This window comes from Nicrophorus vespilloides, unplaced genomic scaffold, assembly GCF_001412225.1.
Source record: "Nicrophorus vespilloides isolate i.1.1-1 unplaced genomic scaffold, Nicve_v1.0, whole genome shotgun sequence".
NCBI lineage: Eukaryota > Metazoa > Arthropoda > Insecta > Coleoptera > Silphidae > Nicrophorus > Nicrophorus vespilloides.
Window position 1 is genome coordinate 248737 of NW_017100115.1, and position 13473 is coordinate 262209.

The 13473-nt window shown below is 43.5% G+C and overlaps 5 protein-coding genes across 7 annotated transcripts in view; 2 read left to right on the forward strand and 3 right to left on the reverse strand.

The window, feature by feature from the left end:
* Positions 1-283: 283 nt before the first annotated feature.
* On the reverse strand, positions 284-2699 carry LOC108568814 (probable ATP-dependent RNA helicase DDX47). Its single transcript, XM_017930110.1, has 5 exons — positions 2424-2699; positions 1923-2181; positions 1564-1730; positions 1135-1371; positions 284-1065 (listed from the first exon to the last, which is right to left on the reverse strand). The coding sequence occupies exons 1-5, from the start codon at positions 2559-2561 to the stop codon at positions 415-417; spliced, it is 1452 nt and encodes a 483-aa protein (XP_017785599.1). The 5' UTR covers positions 2562-2699; the 3' UTR covers positions 284-414.
* A 75-nt stretch (positions 2700-2774) lies between these two features.
* On the forward strand, positions 2775-4533 carry LOC108568815. Its single transcript, XM_017930111.1, has 4 exons — positions 2775-3027; positions 3324-3505; positions 3670-3918; positions 3995-4533. The coding sequence occupies exons 1-4, from the start codon at positions 2869-2871 to the stop codon at positions 4101-4103; spliced, it is 699 nt and encodes a 232-aa protein (XP_017785600.1). The 5' UTR covers positions 2775-2868; the 3' UTR covers positions 4104-4533.
* Positions 4534-5007: 474 nt separating this feature from the next.
* LOC108568798 lies at positions 5008-8303 on the reverse strand. The gene is made up of 8 exons (XM_017930088.1): positions 7813-8303; positions 7483-7752; positions 7203-7424; positions 6869-7147; positions 6232-6818; positions 5934-6177; positions 5321-5869; positions 5008-5259 (listed from the first exon to the last, which is right to left on the reverse strand). The coding sequence occupies exons 1-8, from the start codon at positions 7954-7956 to the stop codon at positions 5116-5118; spliced, it is 2439 nt and encodes an 812-aa protein (XP_017785577.1). The 5' UTR covers positions 7957-8303; the 3' UTR covers positions 5008-5115.
* A 52-nt stretch (positions 8304-8355) lies between these two features.
* LOC108568800 (Golgi to ER traffic protein 4 homolog) lies at positions 8356-10312 on the forward strand. Its single transcript, XM_017930091.1, has 4 exons — positions 8356-8477; positions 8654-8996; positions 9065-9143; positions 9211-10312. The coding sequence occupies exons 2-4, from the start codon at positions 8866-8868 to the stop codon at positions 10039-10041; spliced, it is 1041 nt and encodes a 346-aa protein (XP_017785580.1). The 5' UTR covers positions 8356-8477; positions 8654-8865; the 3' UTR covers positions 10042-10312.
* The window catches only part of LOC108568799 (G protein-activated inward rectifier potassium channel 3), a 6062-nt gene continuing 2859 nt past the window's right edge, over positions 10271-13473 (reverse strand). For 2 of the 3 annotated variants that reach the window (XM_017930089.1, XM_017930090.1), the window contains 3 exons: positions 11789-12219; positions 11111-11725; positions 10828-11028 (listed from right to left, as the gene is read on the reverse strand). In XM_017930089.1, coding sequence (XP_017785578.1) covers positions 10964-11028; positions 11111-11725; positions 11789-12219 — 1111 coding nt within the window. In that variant the 3' untranslated portion in view covers positions 10828-10963. Of the gene's footprint in view, positions 10783-10827; positions 11029-11110; positions 11726-11788; positions 12220-13473 lie in introns of those variants that run through there. The other variant, XR_001891311.1, reaches the window with a different exon arrangement.

Here is a 13473-nt window from a genome sequence, read left to right on the forward strand (position 1 = left end):
GATAACTTGTAATAATCATTCCTACTATTAATTACGCATCTTCAATTAAAATATCGTGTAAATGTTTGTCGAATATCGTGAAAAGTATTTGATACATTAAACACGATATTCAACAAGTAACTAAAGGATGTTGGTTCTTTTCGTTTTAAGTGAAACTTTCACCTTGTGTATTTGCACATTTGCAAAGAGAGGATTTAGTAGGATTCATGGTCGGTCATTGATACATTGAAATGTATTAATTCCCTTTTAGGATATTGTTATTATTGGCAAGGTAAAAGTTTTTCTTCTCCTATTTCATGTGTTTATTTGTATTTTTTTTGCGTTTTTAATTTTAATTTAAAAAGAAGTGCATTGGATGTTGTAATCACAACGCACGCTCACAGCCGTGTTTATTCAGTAAACGTAAAACTGCATTTACCTTCTCTTATTATTTCCACCTTTCTTCTTGCCTCCTCCACCACCGCCGCCTTTGCCTTTCAGTCGTTTCCGAACGCCGGACGACATCTCCATGTCGTCCTGATCATCGTCGATACCCTTGCGCTTATTCACGCCCTTCTTCTCGACGATATCTTTCAGATCGACGCGCGCTAACCTATTGGACTCGGCAACTCGCTCCTGCAGCACCATCACCTCATCCTCCTCCGTCTTGTACAGCGGCAGCTTCTTCCCGATCAACTCCTCTATCCTCTGGTACAGCTCGACGTCGTACTGAGTGACGAAGGTGATCGCCTTGCCGGATCGTCCGGCCCTGGCGGTGCGACCCACCCTGTGGATGTAATCCTTGCTGTGCGTGGGAATGTCAAAGTTGATGACGACGTCCACGTGCGGGATGTCCAAGCCTCTGCTCGCCACATCCGTGCATATCAGGATTGAGCGATTCTTCGCCTTGAACTTGGTCAGCGCGGCCAACCTCTTGTTCTGCGACATCTGTCCGTGCAGCGGGACAGCGGTGAATCCCAGGTTCCGCAGCATCAGCGCTGCGCGGATCGTGTTGTTGCAGGTGCCGCAGAAGATGATGAAACTGTTGCCGGCCATCTCGTTCAGCAGATGCACCAAGTACACGTCCTGCACAAAAAAACGATTCGTTATATTATTACAATACATTCAATCAAACGCAAATCGATAGGAACGCACCTTAAATTTCACCGGTATAAAGACGTAGTACTGCAGCAGCTTCTCCACCGTTTGATACTTGGTGGACACCTCCACCCTGACCGGCTCCTTCAGACAAGCCCTCTGCAATTTGTTAACCTTCTTGGTCATCGTCGCAGAAAACAGGAACGTACGTCTGTCCCTCGGAATAACTTTCAAGCATTTATCCACTTCAACCTCAAAGTCCATATTCAGAATTCTGTCCGCCTCGTCCATCACCTAAATAACAAAAATAAACAATTACACAACATTGAAGCAACAATAACGAAATATACTAAATGAATCAATTGTTATATCTCAGTGGTAGTGACGAAACTTGTAATTATAATCATAATTAAATCATTTCCTTTGTTATGCATCATTGACAATTCTAAATATTCTAATATACAGTAGTAATCGTAGCAAACTCACCAAGAATTTCAGTGATCTCAGATTGAAGCCTTTGGTGTTCTCCAAATGATCGATGAGACGTCCCGGCGTGGCTATTATGATGTGCGGCTTCTTCGCCAATATAATTGCTTGAGACATCATATCCATGCCACCTACTATGACGGCGCATTTAACTCCTATCGCAGATCCTGCAAAAAAAACAAAAATATTAGCACATCTTGTTTCAATTCGATTATAATCGCTATAATTCCAAGGACGAATCAGCGGTAGTGACGAAACTTTAGTATTTTATCATTGTACATTCAAAGTAACTTGGTTTATACATCATTTAGAGAAAAGTGCAAAAAAAATTGTAATAATCGGAATCAAGATCCACTCACCAAGAGCCTCGAATTGTTCGGAGATCTGGAAAGCCAATTCCCTCGTGGGTGTCAGAACTAAAGCAAAGTACCTTTGCGGACATTCCAATAAGGCTTGCAGAATGGGCAAAGCGAAAGCCGCCGTTTTCCCCGAACCCGTCTCGGCTAAACCGATGATGTCTTTGCCCTCCAACGCAAGCGGGATCGCCTCCCTCTGAATCTTCGAGGGCGCCTTCCATTTCAACTCCTCGCAGGCTTTGCACAGAGTATCGACTAATCCCTGAAAAACAATCAATACAAATTAATAAATTTGCAGAAAATTGTGCGCGAAACGGCTTGCGCGAATCGTATACGAATCAGTGGTAGTGACGAAACTAAGATACATAATCATCTTTGTTTGAAAATCATTGTTACTATTGTTATACATCATTTGATAATGATAATTTGATTGAAAAGTGTGCTTAGGTAAAATAAACAAATGAGGTTCAGGTTATGTTCGCACGTGGTTTCTTTTCGACTTACCAGATCTTGCCACGTGACTGCAGATTCCTCCTCCTGTTCTGCAGTCGTTTCTTCGTCGATGGAATTTGCAGCATCCTCCTCTTCCTCGTTTTCACTGTTCACTTCTGATCCGGATTTATTCTCGTCGTCGGAGCTCATTTTTGCGGTCGAAGCGAATGGGAGAAAAAAAAACAAATAATAATGGAAAGGACGCTTCTTCGCCGGCGACGCAATTTAAAATAGCGTTGCTTGCCTGCGAGCGTTGCCAACTTACGTATAGTGGCGCCCTCTAAGCGGTGGAATATTGGTTCTAATGTGATGATGATGATAATTTTGGTTTAATGATTAATAAATCGTTTAATGTGCGGATTTTAGTTGTTCCTTTTTTATTATTCTGGGACGTTGATGTTACGAAATTGATAGAGAAAGTCGCGGTTGTGTGCTGGGTTGGCATTAGTGCGTGTCAATGGTGTTGACGTATAAGTCAGAGGTTTTTTTTTGTTCGTATCGTGGTTCGACCGATGTTTCGGACGTGCTTGTCAAAATTCGCTCTGGCTTCGAGATGGCTTCTAAACAACAAGAAATAGAGGTGCTGGATAATTGGGAGGATATCGAAGAGTCGGACGTGAGTGATGATAAAAAGGATTACGATTAAGGCGAGGTGGTGGCGGTGACTGCTTGTTACGATGATGAAGATGATGATGTAGTTGGTGAACGAGGGGGGCGGCGGTGTCATCATTCTCGACGACCATCGTGGTGGCGGCGATGGATGTTGGTTTGGTTATCAAACCAAACATCGCCACCACCATCCCCTCGTTGCGTCCGGTGGATGTAAAGAAGCATGCAGTCACCGCCATTCCCAGCGATACGTCCGATTTTTGCAGGTTATGTGTGAATGTGACACACTTTTTTTGTCTGCAGGTCGAACGGAAGTTTAGTAAGCTTCTGTTGCCGAGCACTAGGACGTCGTCAATGACGACGAGTACGACGACGACGATGATGCCGTCGATGTCGAGGAGTTTGATTGGTGGCGGCGGCAGTGGTAGTGCTGCCGGTTGCGGGACGCCCTCCTCCTCGACGCCTACGTCGATGCTCTCTCGGAGGTTAGGATTCGTATAACAATGCAGTATATTATATACATATATTAATATATATTAATGAATAATAAGAGACGATGCGCGCCTCCACTTCACATCGTAGAAGGCGTGCTTCGTCTTTTGTTTTCTTGTGAAGAATATTCCGAGTTGTAACCGCAGTTGGGTTTTAGTTGTAACGGCACAAATGGGTCCCCAATCAATATTATACTTACAGGAGACGATGCCCTCCGGTCACAGTACGCCCCGCCTGAACCCATAGTGACAATCTTGAGGCGACCTACGAAAGAGAACAGTAGCCAGAATGATAACAAAGTGTATCAGCCGAAAAAGACACTGAAGCAAAGGGAGCAGGAGTACGCGGAGGCGAGGCTAAGAATACTGGGGGCCACGCATAGCGGCGAAACTAAATCTGAAGAGAGGTGAATTTGCAATTATTATTATAGCAATAAGGTGAAACATGCGAAATGGAAACTAATGCTTCTTCTTCTTCTGTAGTCGAGTCTCAAGCATACAGAACAAACCTAGGTCTGCAGAAATTGAAAATGTGATAAGGTTACCGAAAGGCCCGGACGGAACGAAAGGTTTCTCCACGTTGAAGAGATAGTACATAAGTACACAACAGATCATTTATATATATCTATATATATATGTATATGTACAGAAACGCATACAAACACACACACACACACACATTTACATGTATAACAATTATTATTATAATTATAATTAAGTGAGATGGAGGAGGAATGATGCAAACAATTGATTATTAAAAGGAGCCGATTGGAAAGTGGAAATGGCAAACATATTTTCATATTATAAATAATTATTAGGATACAAATATATGTGTATAATGATTATATGTATAAAAGTGTTGGAAAGTGAAATTGTTGCAGCATAATACATGACCACTTTACATCGAGACGACGAAGACAACCAAACATACACCTAATCAATCAATCAATTTCCTTCCTTCTTTCCATCCCACCACTTTCATTAATTTCTTCATCTTTTCGATGTAAAAAGAAAAGAAGAAAATACCACCTCTTTCTATTCTTTCTTTCTTATTTTTCTTTTTTTTTAAGGCAATTTAGGTTGTAAGACATTCTTTCTTTCGTTTTTTTTTTAAATGTTACTATTGTTTTAGCGTAATTTATAATTGTAAATACTTTATATACGAAATAAGAAAAGAGTTTCAATTCTTGCACGCATTTCTCGTTTGTTTGTTTGTTTCTAAACCAAGCAACGGTAACTAGGGGAGAAAATAACAACAGAATTTGAAAGCAATTGTCTATAAGTCTCTCTCTCTCTCTTTCATTCATTGTATGCGTGTGTATATATATATATAATTTTTTTCAATTATTTCACTGAATTTGTTAATTTTAATATGTTTTTTTTTCTTCTTAATTGATACGATTATTATTATTATTATAAAAATACGTTGAATTTCATTTGTTTCTCTTTAGACATTTTTTTTTTTAATAAAAATTAGTTTAATAATAAAAGGGGAGATAATAAATAGAATTAAAAAAAAAACAACAAAATAAGGATCACCCTTTCTTTTTCAGCTCCCTCCTAGTACCTCCCCCACCGACCCAACCCAACCAAAATGCTTTCGATCATTTACTGGTTGTGAGTTTGGTGATCGTATTGATGAGTTTCGTCTTCTGCTGGAGTTCCTCGCTGATCGCGGACAGTTCGTCGCTGCGCCGCTTCAGCTCCACGTCGAGCTGATTCAGTTGTCGCTGCAGCTGCACCGATTCCTGCAACACAAACAAAACTCACTGAACTGCTCGCAAATGATTGCTACTACTAGATGAATACCATCTTGTAATGTTCGATGCTGGCGTTCGCCTTCTTGATAATCTCCTCCTTCTTTTCGGCGTGCGCCTCCTGCCGCTTCAGACTCTCGTTCAGCTTCTCGGCGACGGCGTTCAACTTGGCGTTCGTCTGCTCGAGCGCCTCTCGCTGCTTCACCAGCGCCGCCACCTTTCGTCCGACCTCCTCCAGTTCGGTCGCTTTTTCTGCGAGCGCCTGATCTCTCTGCTCCACCTGACTCTTCGTCGCGTTGTGCTTTCCCTTGATCACGTTCAACCGATCGTTCAACTCCCTGATGTGCTCGTCGTACTTTTTGTTTTTGCGCGCCGCATCCTCGCTGTTTTGTTGCGTGTGCAGAAGCAGTTGCCGTATCCGCGACAGTTCGGCGCTCAGTTGAGCCGTCCTCTGCTGCAGATGGATGCACTGCTTCGACGCCGCCTCCACCGAGGCCATGGACGCCCTCTCGGCGTGCTGCATCGACGCCAGCTTATACTCGTACAGCTCCATCACCTGCGACGTCGATATGTTTACGATGTGCTTCTTCTCGCACGCCTCCTGCAAACATGCAAACACACACACAATTAAAACATCAGCATTACGATGAAACAGAGACACGCACCTTCAGCAAGTCGATTGTTCGATCAAGTTTCTCCGCTTGCGCGACCGATGTGATCGGATACGACATCATATCGTTTGTGGACGTGGTCTTCTGGACGTCGGCCTTCATCAGCGGCTGAAGTTCCTGGAGCGCGATCGCCACCTGCCTGTGCGGGAACAGCGGGAATCCGGCGAGCGTGAGGATCAACGCCTTAATATCCTCGTTGCCTTTGAAGAGCGCTTCAGCTATAACCATGTGGATCTGCCTGAAACGAAACTATAATCAGCAACTCCACGAATCGATCGACCTTAATTATCACCTGTATTGGAGGAGTTCCTGCAGCGGCGTCACCCATTCCGATTTGATGCAAGCGATTTCGTTGATGAGCGCAAACGTGTGTATGTACAGGGTGATCGCTTCGGGCGTGCAATTGTTGGCGGACGGCAGCCTCGGAGAGGATCCAATTAACGGCACGAAGATCTTACAAACGAGATCCTCGTTCAACGTGTCGACGACCGTCTGCTTCGTGTGCTCCACCTTGAGGAGGGCGGTGAACAGCTCCATAACGGAACTCAACCGACGACAGTGCTCGATGTTCATGATGGTATCTTCGTCGATGTGCTGCAGATCGATCATGAAAACTGGCAGAGCCTTCATCAGCGGCTCGAACAGCTGCATGTCCTCCAGTTTGCTGCTGGTCGCGACCGTGCGCACTATCCTCAGCGCCTCGTAGGAGACGACCTCCGTTTCCACCCAACGCAAAGCGACGTAAACCATCCTCGCGTAGAGCGGCACCAGATTCGGTAATTTCAACTCGATGAGCGAATGCACGAACCTGAACACGATCGACATGCATTCCGGATCCAATTGATTTCCTGCATCTCCCTTATTGTTGTTCTCTACAGCCTGCAAACAGTATAAATGCACGTTTTGTAACAATCACTTGAAATGATTACCTCCAGAATCAGTTCGACGTCCGATTTGTAATTCGTGTAAATATTTGTAAAGATATTCAAAATATTCGAATCGGATCCGTTGTTCTGCTGCTTAACGTCCAAGAAGAATTCGACGATGCTCCGCATGAGAATAGCGTCCTGCACTCTGAGCGTGTCCAAGACCGATTGAAACGTAGCGGAGATCAACTTGACGAAGGTCTCTTCGGGCACCGGCTCGTAAATATCCGATCTGTCCAGTATGATCATCAGCTTGCAGACGTTGATCTTGTACATCGCGCCCTGAAACCTTATTCCTCTATAAGAGTACAACAACAGACGAAACTCATCCAATTACCTCCAGCCGATTGCACACCCTCAGAAACTTCTTTATGTCCATGCAGCGAGTGAGCGTGTAAATCGCGGGGAGATTCTTGTAGCACAGATTGACGAGAACACCCAGCGACAAGCTGATGACCTGCTCATCTTCGGTTTCATTCGCCACCCAGCGGGTCAACACCGTCATCAGATGCGGCAGATGCGGAATCATCCACGAGATCTTGATTCCGCACGACAGATCCTTCACACATACATCACCATGTAAAACTTTCAAATTTGAAATTTAATTTATATTTTACCTGCATAACTAGAAGCAACTGAGTTCGCTTATTGTTCATGAGATGATCTCCAAGCAGCCTCGAGAGTGCTGGGATGAATTGGTAGGTGTGTATGAGTGCATGTCGGGCAGCCGAGTTTCTGCATGCCACTGCCAGCACGTTCACGCAGCACCAAGCTATCGTCGACCTAGGTTCCAGTATATTGAGCAACTCGTGCAGACTCACAAAGAATTCACACACTATGCTGGTGTTCGGATCGAACACAGAAATATCGATGACAACACTGAGAAGCTGCAATTGGAGGACTATTAACAAATCACATTACTCGTGCACACATCACATCCAACTCACCTGCAGATGCCTGTTGATCAAGTTGGCGCTGTCCTCCGTTCTCGTCTTTATGTACTCGTTCACGGCGTCGATGAAATGCTTCATGTTGTAGTGTTTCGATTCATTCTTCATGCCCGACTCGAGCGACTGCTGCAGTCTGCTCATCCTGCACTAATTGTAATTGTTGATTAACGAACGACGCGAACAGACAACAACAACAACAAATCATGTGAAACGAAAAGAAACATATACACAAACACCAACACCAACACGAGCACAAACACAAAAACGCCGCTCAAATCTGACGCATGCGGCCGTTATTCATATTTTTAAACAATTGAAAACGTTACCAACCGATGCAAACTAAATTTTTTTTTTTTGCCACTTACACACACACGTTAAATTAACAATTAACACCACATTTTTGCTAATGAACGTAATTATAATTTCTACAACAAGCAGTCTTTGTATTTTGTTGTAGGCAATTTTGATTACGTTCGCGAATCTAAGTGGTTATGCAACCCACGTTACGTCTGCTTTAGGCGGAATTACATAACTGTTAATGGGAATCTTATTGGATTTTTGGCAATTTAACGAGTTTGATTGATTTGGTGTGTGTGTGCGTGCGTTTTCGGACAGTTTTCGTCGCACGTGCATTTGACAGATCGAAAGAACGACGATGACAGGTAATAAATTTGAAAGAAAAAAAAATTGTTAAAGATATCTTTTTTTGACAGTTCGCGTATGCGAATATATATATATATATATATGTGTATGTGTGTATGTATATGTAGATGTAGTGTACGGTGCATGTTGATGTGATGTGTTATTCCAGTAATATTATCTTTGCATCGTCGTTTAGATGCACGATCAAGAGTGCGTGAGATTCGCATTGCGTAGAGAAAGAAATATATAATAGTGTGCGTGTGAGAGAGAGAGGAGGTGCTGCTGATCCTGCTGCGTCCAAATCAACCTGCCTGCTACTTGCTTTTGGGCACCATCACCGACGAGAGACAGAGAGAGTTATTAAGTGAGAAGTGCAATTCTGCTGGTGGAGGGGTGGCGCCTATCGTCATGGCCAGTCAGACGACGACGACGACGACAACAGCGAGAGGGGTGTCGCGTGTTCTGGAGAAGCTGGAGAACTCCATCAAGGAGGGCAACTACTATGAGGCCCATCAGATGTACAGGACACTGTATTTTAGGTACATAACCTAATAAATTGGCAATAGCCAATGTTGAATTGGATTTTAATTGTGTGTGTGTTTTTTAGGTATTTGACACAGAAAAAGTATGATGAATTGATGGATCTGCTGAGCAAAGGGGCTCTCCTCTTCCTGGAAAACGATCAAGTGAGTGTGCAGAGACAATTGATGGTGATGGTTGTGATTGGTTTGTTTTTTTTGTTTTGTTTTGTAGCAAGGGAGCGGCGCCGACTTGGGAATCCTGCTGCTCGACGTTCTCGAAAAATCCGAGTGTCGCGCGTACGCTGAATGGTCGCAACAGCTGAGCAAGATCTTCGCGAAGATCAGCTCGAGCATACCCGAACGCGACTCGTTCCTGGCGAAGGCGATCCGTTGGTCCTCGGCGGACGGCATCCACGGTCATCCGATGCTGCACCAGAATTTGGCGCAGGTCTTCTGGAACGAAAAGAACTACTCGCAGGCGCGCTACCATTACCTGCATTCGCGTGACGGCCAAGGATGCGCCCGTCTCCTGATCGAACTCCAATCCAGTCACGGTTACACCGCCGAAGTCGACCTCTTCATCGCGCAGGCCGTGCTGCAGTTCCTCTGTCTGCGGAACAAATCGACCGCCAATCAGACGTTCACCAGTTACACGCAGCATCATCCGAGCATCAAGAAGAACGGTCCACCGTATCTGCTGCCGCTGTTGAACTTCATATGGTTCCTGCTGAGGGCGATAGAGTCCCAGAAGTTGGCCACGTTCACGGTGCTCTGCGAACAGTACGAGCCGTCCATACGTCGCGATCCCTGCTACGTCCAATACCTGGACAAGATCGGACAGATCTTCTTCGGAGTGCAGCCGCCGCCAACTCCCTCTGGTGCCGGCGGCGGTGGTCTTTTCGGCAACTTCCTGCAGAGCTTCTTGGGTGGCCTAGGTGACGACGACGACGAAAGCGATGAGAGTGAATCTTCGTCCGCGCGCACTCACAGACCGTCCGCCTCCAGCAGCAGCACAAGCAGCAGCGGCAACCGAAAACCAATCGAAAACACCGAATTAGACTAGAAACACAACATAAATCAAATCGACACACACGCATACATTTATACGAAACCTTGTTATCAACAACAACAAACAACAACAACAACAAAAATAACTCATCAATACAATTACTTCTTAGCCCCCCTCGCCTCCGCCAATCACACGTTACTGGTGGCAGTCAAGGCGGCGGTGGCAGCAGTGCGCGAAACACGGCACCCCAGGATGTTATCCTTTATTATTATTTCTTTTTTTTTCTTTGTTATCCAGTGATGATGATGACGACAGACGGAAACTATTTGATCCAAGTCTATAAACTAATATTTAAAGAAAAACAACAACAAAAAAAATCTATTTAAAATATAAATATATTATATCCACGACCTCTTTGTCTTCCCCCCATTTCTAATTCCCAATTATGCAACACGTTGCACGCGAATCGCAAATTCTGCAAGTAATCGTCACAACAAATTAGGAATGTGATTTTCAAATATAAAACTTCTAGATTGTTTTAGAAGGATGAAACTGATTTTAATGATTAAAGGTATGGTGAAATAAGTAAACGTGTAGTTTATTAATTTAATTCAATTTGTTGTTGTTATGCAACTGGAGATGCATCAAGGATGTGGGTGAAGTGTTAACTGTTGGTGTCATCTAATTCGTCTATTTGAACGGAGCTGGGTTTCCTTGGACCAAATGAATTTGTCGGTGATGTCGTCATACCGTTTAATAGCATGGTCATCTCGTTGGAGTAAAGGTAGACCATGCCTAAAAGAAAAGACGAGGACGAGGAAGATGTTATAAATATATAAATGTTGTTGTTGTTTATATAATAGTAATAACGATGTTTTACATAAGCTATAAATAATATATGAAGTTTGTTCGCTGAGATTCTCACGATGATTGGTTCAAATGTAATTAATTGTATGTTTGGTTGCGTGCGTGGGTATCAAGCGGAATCGTTGGTCGGCATGTTGCTGTTCATACGGTGGTAGGAAATGCGCTCTGCTTGATCTGAACATAGAACATAGAAAACACGACGAACATAAAACAAAACGAAACAAAACAAATGCATACGTTCTTGATATTTACTCACCGATCGGATCTTGGAGGCGGTAGAATTCGGCGAGTTCTGAGCCGGAGCAGAGAGGTGTATCCACCTGAATGGTGTTATCGAATTTCGAATATTTCACTTCGTACCCTTGCCTCTCCTTGTTGTAGCTGACGACCGGTTCGAAGCGGTGACCCCAAAGGACTTCTGCAGCGACGTAACTCGATCTCGCCTGAGTCGTCTGTCCGGTGCTTTCGATCGTCCCCTCCAAGATGACGACGATTTCGAATCTGTCCATCAGCATGTCTGAAGCGGAGAGCGTGTACAGCGGTGATTCCTCGTCGATCTTATGGACGATGGTCATCGGCCAGATGAAGAACAGATCACCGTCGCATCCGTCCGCGCTCACCGCCAACTCCGTCTGATATTGACCCATGACTTCGCCCTCTTTAGTGGTGCGCGCCCTTATCAGCTGAGCCCTTATACTCGCTCCGATGATGTGCGACTTCCTCATGTCGCCGACCCTGAACATCAGGCTGAGGAAACCATCTCTTTGGCAGATGACCGCGTTCCTCGAGAACAGCAACGTCTGCGTGCGGTGCTTCGGTCTCGTCATCTTCGCGAAGACGATGCCCACCATGAAAGCCTGTATCATCACACCTGCAAATTTAAGATTACAATACGAAATAAAAAATAGACACAATCATTTTATCTCTATCTCACCTACGATACTCTGCATGCACATGACGAAGATGGCCTCCGGGCATTCCTCAGAAGTGGTGCGAACACCGTAACCGATCGTGTGCTGCGTTTCTATGCTGAAGAGGAAGCACGAGGTGAAATCGTGGATGGCCGAGACGCACGGTTCCCAACCGGACTTCTCCTGCTCGTCGGGCAGATGGTCAGCCTCCAGATCGCCGTGCGTGAACATTATCAGCCACCAGATGACCGCGAAACCCAACCACGAGAGTAGGAAACTCAGGGCGAACGCGATCAACGTCCAACGCCATTGCGTATCCACGAGAGTCGTGAAGATGTCTTGGAGGAATCTCAGGCGATGCTTCGAGATGCGCGACTGCAGGATGTTGCAGTCGCCGTTCTTGAGGATGGCGCGTCTTCGGATTTTGCGAGCAGCACCAGGTCTGAACCGATTCCTAAACAAATTACAAACAATATAATTGAATTAATAAACGTATTGGAACACAATATGGGCGCAACCAATATGGCGTCTTCGTTCCACCAATTGGGGGACGCTCGAATCTAAGGGCATTGAATAAGAAATTATATTTATGTAACACAATGTACATATAAGATTAGATAGAAAAATAACAAATATATATAAAACTGTTTGCAAATTATGAAAGTTTTAAATTTGTTAAATCGGGATCGCTAATTTCAACACCTCGAAAAGCGTGCAGTAAACAGGGCATTGTCGACAACCGAACAATTGAATGACGCGCTCGAGCGAGTTCTTCTGACAATTGGCCGAACGTTAAACGGGTGGACAATGGTGCGGCGCGAAAAACACCATTCATCCAAACGCCAATTAACGCCTTCCCTTTTAAACGTGTATTTATATACTCTAGTACAAATAGACGCAAACTAATAAATACGAGCTATTAATAAACGACAAAAATAATGACACAATCAATGACAGTTGTCAAGAACAAATGTCAAATTTAAACCTGTCATGTGTCACGTGTTACATAATATTGAGACAAAGAAGTCTTAAAGATATCGACGAAGAAAACGTGAACGAAACACACAGCCAATTGTGATTTGTAGAATGAAATAAAGTACAAAAAAAGAGAGTAAATTTGAATGGTTGATGGGAACAACGAATAGAGAAGCTCGAAATAATAGATGGAAAAAAAAGAGCGTGAATTCTAATACGAGTTTTTCTTTTAAAAACACCGCCAATTGTGATTTGTAGAATGAAATACAGTAAAAAACGAAAGAGTAAATTTGAATGTTTGATGGGAATAACCTAGAGAAGCTCGAAATAATAGATGAAAAAAAAGAAGCGTGAATTCTAATACGAAATAATAGATGAAAAAAAAGAAGCGTGAATTCTAATACGAAATAATAGATGAAAAAAAAAGAGCGTGAATTCTAATACGAGTTTTTCTTTTGAAAACACAGCCAATTGTGATTTGTAGAATGAAATACAGTAAAAAAAACGAGAGATAAATTTGAATGGTTGATGGGAACAACCAATAGAGAAGCTCGAAATAATAGATGAAAAAAAAGAAGCGTGAATTCTAATACGAAATAATAATTGAAAAAAAAGAAGGTGAATTTGAATAGAAATATAGATGAAAAAAAAGAAGCTACGAAATAATAGATGAAAAAAAAAAGCGTGAATTCTAATACGAGTTTTTCCTTTGAAAACACAGCCAATTGTGATT